Consider the following 20,832-nt stretch of genomic DNA (forward strand, 5'->3'; position numbering starts at 1 on the left):
CGATGACATGTGTCAGCCAAGTCAGTGACCCTGGCCCGAATCTGTTAGTAACTTCTTACAACAAGCATATGTTGATGAACACCTCAAACTATGATCTTCACGAGTGGGATTACATACAACCGCCGTCATGTTGGTAGCTATTGCGGACAATGCGTCATCAAAAGAAATAGTTATTGTAAAAAACATGGTGACGGAAACATTTACATTCTACGGAAATGGATATATTTAAGTACAGACAAAAATAGAGCGTATAATAATATACTCTGAGCAATTGTCACGAGTTTAGGGAAATATTTTCGCAGATGCTCTTAATTTTTGGAATATTTAAAATCATGCTAACATGAAGGTAACTCAGGTTTTCACGTGGTCCCATTGTTGTGGGATAGCCGAGTGCACAAAACGTCCGCTCTTCACCAGTAATCCAGGTTCGATTCCCCACATGAGTACAACGTGTGAAGCCCAATTCTGGTGTCACCGTCTTTAAAGTTGTGGAACATTGGTGTAAAGGGTGTAAGGCCATTTTCTCTTATTCCAAATTTGTGCCTTCCGCCCAATGTCCAATAATGAATTATTCATATAATACAGTTATTAATCTATTTCTATTTCTAAAAAAACATTGTAAGGGTGTAAGACTTGGAAATCTTGAATATATTCTCTGACAATTTTCTGACGGCAGAACTATCATTCTGGATGGAACTGAAAATATATCGCAATACATACATTTATATACAACAATATATGAACTAACCCTCTTTGCTTGGTTTTCAACACTTAAACTTAACATTGGAAAAAGGTAAAATTATGTGGATCGGATCCGAAAAGATATCAAAACATAAACTGTGAACAAATGGAATCTTGAATGAATAGAGAGGTCTAATGTGCTTAGAATAGACTTTGATGTAGATTGGGATGTGTTGGTTTAGAAAGACACACATACACACACACACACACACAGAGAGAGAGAGAGAGAGAGAGACACACACACACACAGACACACACACACACACACATGTATGTATATAACAAACAACAGCGCCCAAACGCAGCTCTTTACCACTTTGGACGGAAAACAACAAAATGCACGTCTTGTACATGTAAGGGTACAAGGCACGTGCATGTACGGTATAAAACCACCCCACAGTGCCGAGCAGATCGCACTTCAACAGAAAAAGACTTAACAACGCAAAAGGTTAACCCCAAAAGAGCGAGAAAGGGTCATCGGAAAGCTGCAGATAGGCGCCACTACGGGTGACGTTGCCACTGTACTGTCGTTACCGTCAGGAACTTTCGTCCCAAGACAGGCAGGCCTAGGGTGACAACTGCGCAGGAAGATAGCCACCTGAGGCTATTGCACCTGAGAAACCGCTTCCTGACTGTGACGTCATCAGCGGCAACGGCTCTCGGTCACCCAGTCAGTCGACGGACAGTAACAAGGAGACTACGTGGTATCAGGACCTACCGACCATACCGAGGAACGCTGCTGACTGACAGACATCGTCATCTGAGGGTGCAGTGGGCGACAAGAGTTAGACCCCATGTCGACCAAAATAAGTCAAAGTTTCTGTTTCGCTACCCTAATCTCAGATCACTTATCATTAGCATTGCCCATTACTATTAATAAACTGTTAGGGTCTGATAAGGGTAGCAAGTTGTTTTGCATCACCATTGTCCCGTCAGTATTCGAGAAATCAGCCTTAAATTTAAAATGGGAAACCATACTTGAATCTAATATTGGCGAATCAGATTGGAAAACTTAAAACATCATAACATTTAGATGTACAGAGAGTAGGGAATTACCATGATTCCTAATGAAAATGATTAATAATATTTCATATATGACACATAGCACTTTTACATGAAATTAAAATCAGTGGCTCATCACTGTGCAGCTATTGAAATGAATGAAATAATGAAACCATTTTTCACCTTTTTAGGGATTCTACAAATTTAATTTGATAAACAAATTTTACAAGAAAACTGAAGAATGGTTCATGTCTGATGTTGGAATGAAAATTAAACTTACTCCACAAATCATACTATCTAGATAAAATAAAATCGAAATGATCCTTACAAATACAATTTGCTTCAATTGAATAGACAATTTTTCTTAACCGGAAGTATGAAATCGAAAGAGTATATTTAGAATCTGCTGTCAATATTATCATGCCTCAAGATGTAATGCCTTGACAACCTGTTCATATGGTAGCCTCGCTGACTTGGTTGACATTGTCATCGGTTCCCAATTGCGCAGATCGATGGTCATGCTGTTTATCACAGGATTGTCTGGTCCAGCCTCGATTATTCAGAGGCCTCCGCCATATAGCTGGAAGATTGCTGCGTGCGGCGTAAAATGTATTTGTCTGTAAATACATGTAATCGAGACTGGACTAGATAATCCAGTGATCATTTCTGTAAATAATCGAGTCTGGACTAGATAATCCAGTGATCACTTAACAGCATGAACATCGATTTATTAATTACAGGGACAATGATTGTCTTTTGCGTTAATCCATCAAGCATATACGTGTATATGTTTTGTAAGTGTTAATTTCCTATTCTCTATTGAAGGGATTGCATGTTTAATGCTGAATGTTTAAGCGGGAACTGACCAATATTTACCAAAATAACAATACAAAGTCTTAGGCTTTTTCGTATCTGGAATTTATTTGTTACCAATTTCACATTGCCATTGCATGTTATTGTCCCACATCTGGCCTTACAAAAACTATTTAAAGTCAATAAGTGTCTAAATTTCTTTGCCAAAGAAGGATTTAGTGGTTATTATGCTTGTTAACTCAAAGTCCTGGTAAATCAATCATTGTGTTCACTTTACTTGACTGGTTTCAAGAGACGGATCAGCTGATTTGTTAAGTACAGTAAATGCATTTTAACCAAACCCCTAAGGAATCAATCCTTGCCTCCATTCTTTAGGTCCAGTTACGGACAAAAGAAGGATAAGTGATTAATGAACATATGTTAACTAAAAGCCCCGACGAATTAGTAATTTGTGTTAATTTCTTAACTTTATTGACATTAATGGAATACTCTGCTGGGATGATATTAGTACAGTGAATGCTTGCTAACTCAAAGCCCTTGTTATTTAAGAATTGTGTTAAGGTCTTCATTTGATTACCAACAAACTAATGCAAGACTGATCTTATAAATGCAACGAGTGCTTGTTAACACAATGCCTTAGTTAATCGAAAAGTCTCTACATTTCTGTACGTTATTTTCACTAATGACAGAAGGACTGTTTCTTTAATACACGTACGCCCTTTGGCGTTGAATGTCTGTTCAGTTGTTCGTGGTTAAACACTCGAGTGAGTTAGTTTCACGCCGCATTCAGCAATATTCCAGCTACATGGTGGCGGTCTGTAAATAACTGAGTCTGGCCCAGAGAATCCAGTGATCAACAGCATGAGCAGCATCGATCTATGTGCAGTTGAAATACGATGACATGTTTCAGTAAAGTCAGCAAGCATGACCCCCGTCCCATCCCGTTAGTTACCTCTGACGACAAGCATGAGTTACTGAAGATCAGTTCTAACCCCATGCTGTTGATCACTGGATTATCTGGTTCAGACTGGATAATTTACAGACCGCCGCCATTAGGCTTGAATATTGGTGAGTGTGGCCTAAAAGAACCTCACTCACTTGGTGGGTAGCCTGCGAGCCAACAATAATAATGTAAATATAATGTCGAGACAACGGAGTTCGTACTAACCAATGTTTTACATGAACTACCTCCGGATTTAGTCACTGTTTTGTGACTCAAGTGTCTACGACGAGTCTTGTGAGACCTGGGGCTTTGTATTATGTATGACGCTGTTATTACACTTTCCGGAAACAGCTGACAAAATGGAGACGACAACCAGCTAGGTTAGGAGAAGTAACTATAGAATATATTTCTATATCTTCTTCTTTCTTCATCTGTCGTATCCGTGTACCCGTGAAGGTCCGGGGTAGAATAGGCCTTTAGCAAACCACGCTTGCCACAAAAGGCGAATATGCTTGTCGTAAGAAGCGACGGGATCGGGTGGTCAGCCTCGCTGACTTGGTTGACATTGTCATCGGTTCCCAATTGCGCAGATCGATGGTCATGCTGTTTATCACAGGATTGTCTGGTCCAGCCTCGATTATTCAGAGGCCTCCGCCATATAGCTGGAAGATTGCTGCGTGCGGCGTAAAACTAAACTCACTCACTCATATCCATGTTCATAGTACAATTGGTGGGACAGCTGAGTAGATGTCCTTCAAAACGCGCGTCTGAGCAATTGCTTTAACCTATGTGTACATTGGTACTGGCAACATTATTTGGGGACAAAGCATTAATGATATCTTTCAGCTGTTGAACTCATGTTTCGAATTAAAATTATTTTTTATGATGGTTTTACAAGGTTAAAAGGGATGGACACTTCTGCGGTTATATACTAATTCAGTTTAATTTGGTATATTTTATACGTGTATTTTGGAAAAAAAACACATGGCAAAGCTAAAGATGGTGGTCGCCCAAAATCAGCACAGCCATAAACAACTTCAGGAAGGCTGACATGGCCAAATTGTGCATGTACATACAATGGGAGGGATTAGAAAATATGGCCAGTCCCAACCCTTAAAATCTGCTCTTTAGGAGCCACTTTGGATTCGGTCGTTTTCGATTGTTTGGTATATCACGGTTGTATTGGAAAAACCCCAACTAATTATTTCCCAATAATCGCTAGGTTTCCAGCATGGGTGTAATTATTTTCACACTTGACACACTATCCACTGCTATCATTAAACAGTATGTCACCGCCGACAGGTTTAACCGTTACAGTCTATATACCTCAGCTATGCCCTGATGGCGTGACGCGCACCTGTTACGGAATGACCAGTTTTTCATGAATGCCCATACCGGAAGTCGTCTGGTAAACAACGTGCTGTTTCGCATTTCCAGACAAGCTATTACAGTTGTCGTTGGTGGTGGTAGAACACTGCGTTCTTTGAATGACATGACAAACTGACACTGATACCAATTTGGAAGCATGGTTTATCGTCAAATCTACGTCAAACCAGAAAGTCGATAGCAAATAACATAACATGTGTATGTTAAGTTTCCAACTGCAATTTAACGTAAAATATGTAAATTGGATGCTAGCTTAAACTCCATGCCTTATGAGCCCATCAGATTGCTGGTGTAATTGGATGGAGATGATATAGCCAGGCGGGCTATCAACTGCAGTTTGCGTCCAAGTTCGCAGCCAGGGAAAGACTGACAATCCCTGATCGTACTATTACGATCTGTCTTATTCAACAGGAATATCCCGGTGCGCCACCTGTCGTTTGCAGCTGATACTAAGCCGGTCTAACTGTGCACTATCGGGGAATTCCACCGAGATGAGTTTGGTTCAGCCAGGCCGTTCACAAACATATGTTGTTATTCTCTCAGTTCAACTTCCACGAATCAGCACTTCGGATATCATTCGACACGTCACATTCCTAAAGGTGTATCCGTGTGTTCTGATAAGGAACAGAAGCGGCACTGACTCTCTCAATAAATGATTTGGGTTACCACCTGAATAGTTCAGATTCTGAAAACGGCAGCTTTAGCCATTTACTGGATGTTTGTTTCCTGAATAATCTTTGATATTGAAGACCTGCTTTTCTGTTGGTTTGTTTTTTGTTGGATGTTGTTTTTGTTGATTTGTATTTTTGTCTGTCTTATGTGTGCCACCTTATTCCGGCAATATGGCCATGGTATTTAATTATCTGAGCAAGATGAACCAGTGATTGATACAAAGACTGAGGTCATCGCCACCCGGGCAAGTCATGCCGCCGAGGGTGACTAGCCGATGAAATGTGCCACCGAGGAACGTTAGTTGCGGAAACAAAATTAAACAGGGAATCCCGACTGGGCAACACCTTACTGCGAGCCTAACCACAACAGTTTTAGTTAAAGACACATAAGAATCTTAAGTAATTACTCTGGAAATGCTTGATCGCCATCATTTATTCATCGAACACCACACGTCTGCGTGCTGATTTGTAAATCTAGTCTAGTAGTGAATATACACTTTTCGTATGAGTTTTGCTTAGTTTCTTTCTATGTATCATAGATTGAGGCAAGTAATTCCATTTTTACAAACTGAAAAGGAGACCCACAGACACCAGACATTACGAAAATGCGAAAATTAGGACTTACTTTGTTTTGGGATTTGGTATTGAACGGAGGATTGGGAGGGAGTGAACCAACTTGGTTGATTACAGGTTATCCAGGTTGAGTATCGATGTTCATGGTGTCCATCACTGGATTGTCTGGTGTTTCATATTTATAGTAATCACAATATGTGTGTTTCTGAGATTCATACTTACACTCCTCACAATATTTTGTTTAATGAATTTCATGTTTTATGCTGGGCACAGAATGTTTTGGAAGATTCAGGTTTATACAGATCCATGTGTTTTATGATTCATACTTCAGCTGACATATTTATACTCATTATAACATTCTAACATTTGTAATGATTCTTCAGTATTTAACATTATACAATATATGTAAGTTGTGTTTCTTGTCTTTCAAATTCACATGTGTAGATGGATGATCTTTATGCTTATCACAATTTGTCCAAGATTTTTGAGTTTTAGATAATGTAATATTTATATTTGAGAGTTTATCATTAATGTTCCCACAATATTTCCATGTTTTGACAAGATTCATATTTGTATGAGTTGGTAAAGAGCTAAGGTCACCATAACTGTTATACCTTAACATGGACTTAGCAGTCTTAGTGCCAAGGTCTCTTTAAGCCTATTTAGGCTGCTCACATTGTTTTCAAGGCATGCTTAATTGTGCTTCTCTTCATTATGGATCTCAATGTCGGCAACAAAATCTGATCCAGATGGAAAGTTCAGACATGATCCTGAAACATAATGCATCCATACTTCACAAAATGGACATCAGTTAAATCCATCCTGTCTGCAATCCACTAGTTACCTATTTAAACAACCAATCCTAATGTTAATTTTCCATATTGTTCAATGCTATGATGTCAATCACTGGATTATCTGGTCAAGATTGTCTGCAGACCACTGTCAAATAACTGACCAGGGCATGAATACATTAAGCAGGTGCACTGGTAAACTAGGATTGTATCAAATATACAACTAATCCACTGGTACACAAGACAAACAGATATAATTTCTTTCACACTTTTTAATATTGACCACTTTATCAGGAAGCAGACGATACATTCACATGCTACACTGCCCGTCTGTGCATCGGACCGATGAGGCTGGCCAGACGGACGCGCTACATCCCCACAAGGAGGCTAGGACTAACATATCTAAAGATGCAAGAACCACGCGGTGAGAAAACCATCACAGCTGCAAGCTAGGCACCACTCTGCCTAATGTATTACACAACATGCCTACCAAGTTTCATGAAAATAATACCTTGTATTACCATGAAAATTTTTTTTCAAGAAAATTGAAAACTCAGCAAATTCAATCAACTTAAGTCTCATGACTAACATCAATCCTTAACAAAAAAAGAACTTTGAATTCGTCATAAAAGCTTGACTGAGGACAATCAAATAAAATAAACTTAGAAAATTCTTCACGTCAAAAAGCCAAATATTTCATATTTGGCAAATAAGGTGCAAATTAATGTAATACTGAAAACACTCAATATTGGATGATCTTAAACATGGTAACAACAATTTGACATTGTGGAACATTGTGAAATTCAACAGATCCTAACTTGTGCTGGCCAAAGACAACATTAAGAAAGTACACAGTATTTGTTGCATAGATAACAAGCCGCTAGATTCCTGCATCTTCAGACAAACTACAAGCTAAGAGATACCTTACAATTCTTAGATTTGTATAATATTGGCACTGTCAATACATCACCCAGTGAATAAGATGCTGAATTTATGAAAACATTAATGTCCCTACCATAAATTTTCTCAAACATCATTCAATGTTTGAAAAATGGCATGTTTAATTACAGAAAGGTACTTCTAAAAAGAATCCTTAGTAACACCTCATTTATTTCCAGAACTTAAATAAGGTCCTTTGAAGTTACGACAATCACATAAGGAGACTAGCATAATACAGAAAAGAGGTGCTGCTGTTTGTTAATGCTTTTGGTATCCATTGGGTGAGAATTAACTCTTCAACAGCCAACTGTGCTACAATCCAAGCTTAGTGCTGTGTCCAGACAAAGGGTTGCAGAATACATGAAACGGTCAGAAAACAAAATCAAACATTGAATCTGATTGGTCAATAGTGCCTCCAGGAAAACCGTCATTGGTCAATGCGGTTGCCTGGGCAACAATTACCACCATTGCATTGTTGTGTGCATTGTAATTACGTTAAAATATGTAACAAGAAGATCTCCTGTGCTACTGCTAGATCAACACACAGCACATAGGACAATACTCAACAACAGACTTAACTATTTACACAGTTACCTGGGAACTGTCCTGTCTAAACAATGCAGAAACTTAGCAAAACCAGAAAATATAATCATAATACATTGATTAAAACATCTGAATATGCATTTTGGATTGAAACTGAAATAAAATGTTCACAGAAACATATGATAATATATGTTAAGATATTATTCAACAGTTTGCAGATTACTGAAACAAGATTTTATTTGTTAACCCAGCCATGAAGATTTGTTATATACTGAATGTATGCACATACACAGGAGAGAAGACGGTGCAGTTGGCTCGAGTGGAACATCATCGCAGGACAATCCCCAGGAACATGGAATTGAAACTTCCTATATACATTTATACACAGAATGGAACAAGTTCAAATGTGAACTTGCGGAACACTATTTGTCAACATTTTGATATTGTCTTTACCTTTAATGTGTGTTGACAAATTTTTAAATGCCAGGTTTTAAGTTTTCTGATGTATGTATAGCAGTTTACAGCAAATAGTGTCTTTTACTTGTAGGAAAACTGAATGATTCCTTATGACAATACTGTAACATTTACACCAGGATTGATGTCAAAGTTTTGGTTCAATGCTGTCTCACAGTTGGAATGTTCAACAGAATCTATGTTTGAAATGTCGTCATGGCGACCAAAGATGCAAGAGAAACGCAAGATTTGACAATGACCTAATGTTTTGCAATACAGTAACAATACAAAACAAACAATGTATCAAAAATGAAGCTTCCATAAATATAAATATATTAACTCTGTGATTCAATGAAAATGCCTGACAATATGGTCGCAAAGAATGCGCAATGAAATGCATGACATATGATCCACTGATTATGATCCATGGGGACAACATGACTCATAGTGAACAATGAAATAGCACTTTTGTCATAATGAAGCGAATAATGTACAGGAAAATGATGACGATGACGATGATGATGATGACGCAATGCTGGGTATGTACAGAGTCTTAAACAGCCTAAGCCATCCTCATGACTTGTGTACAATTACACCTGGTCGGTAGAACTGAGCCTGCAATGGCCGATGCAGCAAGTCTGTCGCGATGGGGTACTTATCACTGAAATTTGACCGAACTGCACTCGGTAGCTGATGTTGTGTATATCTCAGTGGGGAATCCCGACCTGAACTGTCTGATTTGGTATCCTCTTGGTCACTCATACAACTTTCCTTCTCATCACTTTCTTCACCGTTTGGTATTGGCTGTTTCTCATCTGCTTTCCGCTCATCGAAAAGAATCCTGTCACCTTCCAAATGACGAATAGCTTCCACAATTGTCTCTAAGTTTTTCCGTGACATAGATGATTCCAAGGCAGCTTTGGGATCTTCTTCCTTGATGGTAACTTTCTCACTATCCTCAGACACTTCAGTCACACTGGCTTGCTTCTGGGGAAAGACAGAAAATGTTAAATAAATATACAGAAAGCATCAACACTACAAACTCAATAGAACTTTACTTGACATATATTCAGATTCAGCAAAATAATATGAATGGGAAAATCTTACCAAACTATAGTAATTATTGCAAAGGATATCTGTATTTATTACAGACAATAAGTGTTTGTTGACATGCTCAATGTCTAGCAAATAAATCTGTTTATTTCTTGGGGGTGGGAAGAGAGGAGAGGGACAAGCAGGAGGTGTCAACGAATGTATTACTGATAATACTGAGGAGATGCTTACCAAAGCCTTTTCATTTTGTATGTGAATTGAAGCTTGCACATGGGCTGCAATGTGACGGATGCGGTCTGGGTAGATCTGGCTCTCTACTGATCTTAGTCGCTCTTCATACATCATACGTAGCCACCGTTCTCGGTCCAACTGACGACGCAGTTCAATTATCTCCCTTTGCAGGTCTTCATTTGATTCTTCGCTGCTACTGTCTATGGAACTCCCTAAACTTATTCCTTCATCAGATGATTCTGAAAGACAGAACAGATCCATGAAGGTTTCATATGTACAACATATATATCATCATTCACGTATGTAGACAGATTCTTGTCAAGGGTAACGTTACAGCATTTGCAGCAACACACACTGGGAAGATGATGTCAAGTTTTCATTTCATGTGGCATACAGAAATGATGCACGAATTCCATCACAAAGGAAACATGCATCTGTCAAAGAAATTTATCTGGCAAGTTTGACAAGTATAGTTTTGACACTAATAATCTGGAAATGAATTTCTTTCTACTAGTGTACAAAAATGATCTGCTGTCACCAGTGAAATAGAGTCCACAAGGAAATATTACTTGACCTTCCTCAGTGTTAATAGTCTTGAACAAGCCAACATTCTTAATGTGTCATGTTTTCTTTCACATGTGTCGCATGTACATACACATTTTATTGCATCTAAAGCTTCAGAATGATTTCATTATTTAACAGTCAGGGTTAAAAGATCAAGTCAGGAGATGCACTATAGCTCATAATATCTGTGTACTGGTGTCAGGGATCAGCTACTCTGAATCACAGTAGATACACAGTGTATGATAAAATGTACTTCTTACAGCCATTCTGTGTCTGATGCCTAATGGGTGTTTTTTTTCAAATAAGGGAAGGGGTGTGGGTTAAGGAGGTTGCACTTTTATTATTTTATTGACAATTGTTGATACCTGTGTCTCTTTTCTTCCTTTTCGGAGGTGGAGATTCATTGAAGTACTCATCCCTCTCATTGGAAACTTCAAGCAGAATTTTCTTCAGATGAGCATTCTGGGCCAGGAGTTTGGTCTTCTCTGTCTCGAGACTGCTGATATGTTCTGACGTTTGTTGAAGGATGGCAGCCTGAAGAAAACACAACCAAGTATAACCAGCTACTATAAATAACTGTCAAGTATGCATCTGACCTAAATACCAACAGCAGGATAGGGGAACAAGTTGTGGATGCAGTGAAGCGTACAGGGTGAGGTTGTTTAGTTCACTAGTAGCTTTCAACACCGCAGGCTGTGCATGAATGGGCCTGCTAGCTTGAGACTGTTCCCACACTCTGGCTTCATTATCATATAAAAGTCGATGGCATGTCGACTATTCACAATGAATGACATTATTATTGGTTCTATAAACCAACCTATCTTTGTGCCTGAAGGCATTTTAAGACACAGTATAGACCACATTTTAAACTTGTCAGACATGATTTCATACTAATTGGCATATCTGTAAATAAATGTTTAAAAGTGCAGTGTTCACATATAGTGTCAGACTCTGATACATCCGGCAGATTCACCAAAGGTCTGGTGGAAGTATACAACCCACCGGCAGCAGTGTCCAACTGTATATTTCACAATGACTGAAATTGTTACATGGGACGATTTACACATCTTTGCTGTTTATAAATATAGCGTTTGTCAATAATTTCAATGCCAATGATAAGAAATGTTAAATCTGAAATGTGTGTTTAATTTTAATTCTATGGCTCCTGTGAATTTTCAGGCCAGACAGACACCTGAAACTTGCAGGACCCAATGTCCTATAACTTAATGAAACACCATTTGTGAACACCAAAAGTCATGTAAAGGAGACAGTTTTATGCTCCATTGATTATCAACTATCAAAAAGAATGGTTCAGATCTTAAGGCTTCATTCAGACCAAGTGCTTGAAACTAAAGTCAAATCAATCAATGTTCATATAAACAAGAAGCACTAAATTTTAGGGCTTAGATTTCCGAAGTTTTCCTAGCGCTACGATAGTCGTAAGTTAATGCTAAGGTATGGCACTTATGACTATTTTAGAGCTAAGAGAACTTCACATGTCATTTTCAAATTTTTCTCTTCAGTTTGGTAATCAGCCTTTGTCTTTGAATATTGTCTTCTAATCCAGAAATCCAGGATATTATGTAATAATCATAAGACCTAAACAGCAGTATGAAAGTCACACATTTTCAAACAAGTTATTCACAACTAACAAATAATATTTCTGTCTAAAATGTAATACATATGTCAATTTGTAGACATTCAAGGTTTTTAAAGTCACATTTTAGTTATTTCTAAGCCTTTCTAGGTTGATGCTAAAAAAAAATATTTCAAGAAGAAACTTAAAATTCAAGGTCAAATCTGTATCAACCTTGAAGATGTATTTATGCAAGTCTACTGCCAAGTTTGTGAGATGTAAGATGTAAAGCAACTGAAAGGATTAAGAAGATACATTGTAGCCGGGATTGTTTTGGTCAGGTAACATTAAACTATTTTTACCACAGTTGGAGATCTGTTTATTTTGAGGACATTTCTAAATTGCCTGTTTCTATTACTGAGATCAATAAGCAGTCATGCGAGAATCTGTAGGAACAAATTGACCTGACAGAATTATAACATAATGAGGCATCACACATTAAGAACAAAACAAAATACAGCTAATATTTGGAAACTCATTTCTATTATTTAAGTCAAATAATACTGAATCTGTAATAAATGAAAAGCTATAATGAGAATGTGATTGTTCAATTGATGATAAAATATTGACACAGATCTGGTTGTACAATTTACAACACAATCTGACCTACTCAAATACTATTTCACCCTAGCAGTCCAAACTCAAGCTTTGTCCACACGTGTCTGGCTAGCAAGCCCTTATCACTGGGCCACTCCTTGGGTCACAAGACCCTGAGCAAACAAGGAGTCAGTTCACACATACTTTTATCACCAGGGCTGAATCAAATCTAGCCTGATCGAGGAGTTACATGTTGCGCAAGATGTGATTGTGTAGCGTACTGGCAGCCATGGAGGATGTTCTAGAGACTGTTGCCAAATACAGCCTGTGTGTGCTGGGACAGTACACACACATTCCTGTCAACGAATTGCTACTACTGACCCAAATAATCGCTTTCTGGAACTTCACAATTTTTTTCAAAGCTCCAGATTGTTGGATAAGGAACACTTCACACATTTTACCCTAATTAGCTGGCGAAATTAATTATATTGGGCAATAAGACATATTACACAGGACTCCAAAATCTGAGTCTAGTTAATTACCATCTGCCAAACAACTAAATAGGATCTTATACCAACTAAAAAAAATGCTTTCATAAGACTGGAAAATATCTGTGGAGTAATTATCTATGTCCATTTTGGAATTATGATCTGTATGTTTTCATTAACACATTAAGTTTATCATTCCAACATCAATAAGACATATTACACAGGACTCCAAAATCTGAGTCTAGTTAATTACCATCTGCCAAACAACTAAATAGGATCTTATACCAACTAAAAAAAATGTTTTCATAAGACTGGAAAATATCTGTGGAGTAATTATCTATGTCCATTTTGGAATTATGATCTGTATGTTTTCATTAACACATTAAGTTTATCATTCCAACATCAATAAGACATATTACACAGGACTCCAAAATCTGAGTCTAGTTAATTACCATCTGCCAAACAACTAAATAGGATCTTATACCAACTAAAAAAAATGTTTTCATAAGACTGGAAAATATCAGTGGAGTAATTATCTATGTCCATTTTGGAATTATGATCTGTATGTTTTCATTAACACATTAAGTTTATCATTCCAACATCAATAAGACATATTACACAGGACTCCAAAATCTGAGTCTAGTTAATTACCATCTGCCAAACAACTAAATAGGATCTTATACCAACTAAAAAAAATGTTTTCATAAGACTGGAAAATATCTGTGGAGTAATTATCTATGTCCATTTTGGAATTATGATCTGTATGTTTTCATTAACACATTAAGTTTATCAATCCAACATCAATAACAATCACATAGGTTAATTAATTTAAACTTGAATTCACATTTCAAGCATATCCATTAATTCTCACAAAATTATTAGCATGATTAGCACTGTTCCATTACACAGGAATGTTTTCAACAAGCCTGGTACAATCTGGACAGCAAAACTCAAACACTGATATGTTTACATTCCTAGGCAGTGATAGAGCTATCAGTTCTCACAGTGGCCGTCAGACTTTGGCAAGTAGTCAGATGACTCAGTCAACCAAAATAGCACCTGGGCCTATCAGACTATATCCAATCACCCGGACTACTTTCACTGACCACCTGATCCAGCTGTAACACATACTTATATTGCCAGAGGCCACATGGTGATATTTACATATGATATTGAGTTGACCTTGTCACAATTACTGCATACTTACAGCCTTATTCATTGTGATAATTCATGATGCTGTTACGAGTTCCACAGTGGAGGTGAAATTGGAAATAACACTGACAGGAGACTGTCAGGAATGTAGAACTGATTATATCATTTCTCATTCATCTGATAGCAACACCAAATGACAGCATTAAACATTTTTTTCGAATTCTCAGTAAATCCTAACCTCCACTAATTTGAAAACATCAATATTCTCCTTGTAATCTGTATGGAAAATTCTCTTTGGGAATATTGTCATTAACTATTCAAAAACATACCATAACATCATGACATAAAACCTAAAAAAAATTACCATACAACAAGTTAATGCTTTAATAAAATAAGAAATTCAATAGAGTTCAGGATGATTGTGTGACCATGTTATTAGAGATATCTATCTCTGTCTTAATGATAACATAACTGTGTTACATGATGACAGTGTAAAATTCAAAGTCACGAGGGGACTTGATCCCGTGACCTTGGTAACACAGGAAGTTGCAAGATTCAAATGGCAGTGCAAGGAGCTGCCCTGTACATGGAATGTGGGAGTGGTGATATCTAGGGTTTGAGTTCTGTTCCTGCCATTCACAGTCCTTCAGCCTATCTCAATACACAATCCTTATCCCCATTAAAATGCCAGTGGGTCATTCAATACAGTCAAGGAGTATGAAAAGCGCTCTGCTTAATGGGACAGTACTGAGGCAAAGAATGAATCTTTTAGTATATTGTAAGAAAGTATGTCACATATTTCAATCCATTCAAAGTACCGAGATAATAGAATGATAAATACTATTTTCAAAACATTTAAGTAAAAATCATTGTTTTCGGGTCAGTGGGAAAAAAACCCCTCTTAACTCTAACTTCCTGGTCACAATTTATTAGAAAACATTAATGTGAGAAAATGTTGCATCCACATGATAAGTAATAAACCAAATGTCAGTAAGATTTTCTTACAAAAGCAAACTAAACAAATACATTGAATTACTCATAGTCATCCATTAATCACCGCTATTTAATACTCACACATTTAAAATATTTTCTGCAGGCAACGCCACAAAAGGAAAATAAACTATTTCAAAATGACCAAATTGTAAACTGGGAATTGAGAACATTTACTGCATGTAAAATTTAAAAAACAACAAAAGAAAACAAAAATTCAGTCATAAAAATAAATATAAAGTCATATTCAAATAATAAGAGAAATATTATTTCTGGCTGAAATGAATCAAAGAAATAATAACTCGGATAGACCTTGCTGAGAATCCCAGACAGAGCAAGGGGAGTGAACTCTTGGTGGCAATGACCTATATGCCATGTGCATGTACCCACTCACTCCGCCTGTCTGCGGCTGGCGCTAGCTAGTGTAGCGTGCGAGGGAGTGGGTTGTGTTTCACATGTTCATTGGCTGCTGTCTGCCTTACATGGCAAGGGCGTCCTCGGTCGCTTTGCTGGAATCCTTACAAGCTAACCCACTAACAAGGCACCTTGACAATTTCTAAAGTCAAACAATAACACTGGCTTCGATTGTTTACAATAAAACCGGGCAATGTGCTTACTGAATTGATTGAAACATCGGGTTTGCTGTTGTCAAATCTCAACAAGAGGTAATTTTTTTCCCACCCCCACCCCCCAAAAAATCTAAAGGTGCCATGAATATTTATGCAAATGAAAAGGTAAATTAAGAATGAGCGTTTATAGTATGAATTTTTGCGTGAAAAGAGACAGCTATATTCACCTTGCTGAGTTTTTCACCGTTGTGATGGGGAATGAGTGTTTTGAGGGACTCAAAACCGGCATTGATGCTCTGCATTCGGCGACGTTCATTGCTGTTTGCTATTTCTCGGCGGACTCTCTTCTCATTTTCTAAATGTCCCTTTGGGGAACATTCTCTTTGCCTAGAAAACAAATGTTTATATCAACAAAAAGTAATCTCTTTGAGAATGTGTTCTGAAAAGGACTGAAATATTGCGTACACAAGCTGTTTTTTTTTTCAAAACCGACACTGCAATTTAATAAATTAAACGTGAATGTTAGTAGTAGATCTGGGCATAAGAGCTGCTGCTGCCTTGCAGATTTTACAAGGTTGATTATTTTTAGCCAAACTGCTAAAATTCTGTCTACCCTGACATGTGGGTCTTTTTTTTAAATATATATTTCGATTTAAGACGGGTAAAAGTCGACTCATTGCGAAGTACATTTATATCTTATGAATAATTGTCTAAAGGTAATGCTGAAATTCAAGATCGGGTGTTTACATTTCAAATACAACTAGGTTTATTTTTAATAAAAACATGCCGCATTTACTCTCGCTGTAAATGAATGGAATAATCCCATTTGAGAGCGACCGCATCGATCGATGTTGTATTATTGATCTTCTGGTCTAGCCAGACACGAAATGTCGCTTGGCAGCCTGCCAACAAGTCGCTAACAAATTCTGGCACCACGCCAAGAGAAGGCATGGTGTTCATGGTTTTGCCCGGACGAAATTTCCTTCAATGTTATGGTGATTTTCAGACATGTGCCGAATACATTTCTCGTGCCATTGGTTATTTAACTTTCAGGAGTATAACACTATCGTCCCATGAACGAAAGTAGAGATTTGCGCAATACACGTATAAAGTATGTCCTGACTACAATATTTGGCCGAGAGCCAAAGAAACCTCGTGACTACAGACCCGCCTTATTAATATTGCTAGCTAATGACGACCACGTTTTCGGTATATTGTTCGTTGAACAAAATTTATGAACTTTAGACTTAAATCGATGAAAGTTCAAATAAATTGAAAATGGTTTCTTTACTTACAACAATGAAAATAATGTGCAGATATTTTTTTATGAAAATTATTTGCGTTGAAGAAAGCTTACCGACTCCAAGCATTCATGAAATAAAAAGCTATAAAAATATACATCAAACACAAAAAAAACAACACACGAAATAAGATATATATTCTTGGCCAAAATATTCGAAGAAACTACATATGTAAGGGTAAAAAATACAAAATTTAAAATCGAAAACACAAATAAATTATGTCCGACGCAATAAAATTTTGATTGAAAACGAAATCCGTGTTGCAAACTATTTTCTCATTTGAGAACACCCATTTTCTGAAATCAGCTGATGTGACGCAGCACGCCTTGCTTACTCATCACATGGCAGTCAATTTTTCTAACTAAACTAAATGACAAACCATGAAGTAAAACGCGTACCGATATTGTACCAAATATCATTTTGAAAAAAAGAAAACCGGAATCGAAAATGAGGGCCCACATTTTGTCGTTGCCTTTTTCACAATAACGAGTGCAAATGTTTCGCTCAGCTGATCGACGCTTACACATGGCCGCCGAACAGAGGCCGCGCAAGCCACATGTCAACAGAGCCAAACATCAGACTAATCAGCTGATCACACCACGCTACGTGCCATCTTGCAAAACTACACCAGCGAAAATACACACAACAACGTATTTGTAGTTCTAACGTTTGGTCAAATAAAAGGAATATAACGCAAAACATGGGAAGTCAAAAATATTGTCGACCACGCTACCGAGTAAAGCGCGCCGTGCGGCTTGGTGAATGGGCCTTTGTTTGTAATGGCCATCATGTGGTTGTCGCCTACTGCTCTCTTTACCTCGCCATTCTGGCAAAATCAGACTTAACAAGACGGCAAATGGTGAGAATTATAACGAAACCAGTTATAGAGAATGCTATCGTATGTTTTGAACATCATAAACTTGCTTAGGAAGACGAAGAACTTCAAAACAAGATCGCGGCATGCGTGCGTACGCCAATGTTTATAACGTAAACCATGTGTAAGGCAAATACTACAACTTACTTTCCGATTGCGGCTGCAATATCCATCTCCCGCAGTCGAATTTCCTCCATAATCCTTCTCCTATCGTTACTCCGTGAATAAAGTGCCATCTCTGCCACAAGAAACAAGAATCACACAGAAATATCCTCAAAATACGAGAATATTTACGGTTGTAAGACAGTAGAACCCTGCGATACGCTAGCAGAATGAGTAATAATTGGCGGGAAACAGCTGGGCTGGCCGATTCACACCAAACAGATATGGTCCACTGGGGGGGTCCGTCTGGCAAACGTTGAAATATTTAAACAGTGGAAAATAACACCTTATGATGTGCATATGTCTGCTAAAGCATCTTAGCAGTGGTGATGAGGCAGCAAAGCATCTACCGAATTGTTTAGAATTAAAACATGAGCGGACTATATTCTCTAGCGTATGCAGCTCCGTGAGACGGCCGTTGGCAAGGCGCGGGAAAGTAAAAATAAACAAATCAACAGCTGCTGGCAGGCTGCCAACCGCCTACTAGGGAGAATTTGATTTTGCCGGAGCATATTTCTTAAAGTTGCATCTAAATGGCGTATTATGCTTCAATACATTTTACAGGAAACTGTGTATCTATATAAACTACTTACGTTTTAGACTTTGCATCCAACTGTTACCCCAACACTAACACTGCACAGTGTAAAATCCAAAAGGGTATGCGGAATATTCTTCGTAGTGATTTACTATGTCTGGAATGCAGACAGTCTATGACATTGCCATATACGTCGCTACTAAAAAAAGAGCGAGAGTCAGCTGACTGGCTCCGCGCTTCTGATTGGTGTAGAAATGATCAATAAGAAACTGCTGGCTCTGACACGCTTCAATCTGAAGATTTTATGTAATCCACTACGAGAAGCAGTATCGCGTGTGCACTGTTAAAAGCATTTTAGCGGCGCTTCGAGATAGAGTACGAGTTGGCTCTGTTTAACTGTTTTAATAACTCAGCGGCATTTCGGGGTGTGTTTCCAGATTTTATGAACATCAACCTACTAAAATAGAATCCATTAAGCTCTTCAAAGTTCATTTATTAATCAATTAATTTATTTGATTATGTTGTTGCAGTTGTTGCTGTCATCGTCGTTGTTGTCTCTAGTAAGGATTTGGAAGCGCGAGAAATAGGAAAAAATACATTTACTATGTGATCAGAAAGGGTTTCGTATGATGGATACAAGTTTGTAAATATCACCAACCAACAATGGATGGGGGACCTCGTCATTACCATAGACTGTATCCGTATATATTGACTGTTGTAAGTCCCCTAAACATCTTGGAAAATATGTTCTTCGCTTAAGCATTAAAAGGTGATTCATTCAGAAATTGGTAAAGGTTTATTTTGGACACAAAGACCTACTTAAATAATGAATAAATAAACAAAAGGCACGTGTATTCTGCATCCACCGACTTTTGAACGTTTCCTGATTCTGAGTTGCCGGACCACCACGTTTATCGATTTGTGTAACACACCCTTGTCATGCCCTACGGATAGGGTTGGTACGCTATCGTATTTCTTCTGTAATTTGATGGGTGAATTACTTTTTATAAAATCATTTATACTTTGATCAGATATATACAACAATTGCTCACTTTCCCTCATCTATTGTCATCGGGTTTAATGCATCACGCACCTATGTAATGTTAGGTTATTTACACTGAAACAATGAATGAAAAAATAAGTTTTGCCTTGTCATGCACAAAAACATTACAATATCGCAATACCTTGTTTTATGTTTGTGTTTTGTTTTGTTTTTTCGGTTCTGGGCATTGGTGTTTACGTGAGGATATGTCCTATTAATAGAGCTCCTTTTGATAACGTTAGAAATGCTTCCATTTATGTAATATGTGAAAGATTTGGGTATTAATATGTCGAACGCGAAATATCAAAGTGTTTGTATTTGTGATTCGATCCTCATTGTTCCACTGTCAGTACGATAAACTTACAAAAATCATTTATTCACACCAAAGATTTTGTCTTGCAGGTGAGACCCGTATCGCTATACTCACTGTGGGTTGAATGAAGAGTAGGCAAATATATTTTCTTCCTTTACCTGCACATTGGCATTTATGCAACCATCAATGCTGATTGGTCAGTTGAAGCAACATGACGTCACAGTGCGTCGCTGGTGAAAGAAACTACACCACCCATTGTTCATGACGCAACAAAGTGCACATTGTGCTGTTGGCTTTAGTAGTTTTCTCCGAAGGGTTGTTACTTACTTATGTTCCCAACAAAAAATACTATACGTAACCTGTTTAAAACTGTGAATATTACGGATAATCTATTCATAATCCCCCTTTCAATAAGGTCAAACAATCCACAGTCTAGTCCACCCGCGCACGTAATTCTCGATGTATCAATAACCGATTCATCCGATTCGTTAAATCCGAACTCACCACCCTCACCTAAAACCCATGCTAGA

At 37.8% G+C, this 20,832-nt stretch overlaps 1 protein-coding gene across 2 annotated transcripts; it reads right to left on the bottom strand.

The window, feature by feature from the left end:
* Positions 1 to 7,177: 7,177 nt before the first annotated feature.
* Positions 7,178 to 19,073, bottom strand: LOC137274541 (transcription factor AP-4-like). Of its 2 annotated transcripts, none has more exons than XM_067807783.1 (5): positions 18,398 to 19,073; positions 16,303 to 16,462; positions 11,069 to 11,237; positions 10,140 to 10,378; positions 7,178 to 9,842 (listed from the first exon to the last, which is right to left on the bottom strand). In XM_067807783.1, the coding sequence occupies exons 1-5, from the start codon at positions 18,484 to 18,486 to the stop codon at positions 9,429 to 9,431; spliced, it is 1,071 nt and encodes a 356-aa protein (XP_067663884.1). In that variant the 5' UTR covers positions 18,487 to 19,073; the 3' UTR covers positions 7,178 to 9,428. The 2 variants fall into 2 exon arrangements, with proteins under 2 accessions (XP_067663884.1, XP_067663885.1); XM_067807784.1 differs by having other exon boundaries at positions 7,178 to 9,839; positions 18,398 to 18,595.
* Between the last annotated feature and the right edge of the window lie 1,759 nt (positions 19,074 to 20,832).

The sequence above is a fragment of the Haliotis asinina genome, chromosome 2, assembly GCF_037392515.1.
Source record: "Haliotis asinina isolate JCU_RB_2024 chromosome 2, JCU_Hal_asi_v2, whole genome shotgun sequence".
Classification (NCBI taxonomy): Eukaryota; Metazoa; Mollusca; class Gastropoda; order Lepetellida; family Haliotidae; genus Haliotis; species Haliotis asinina.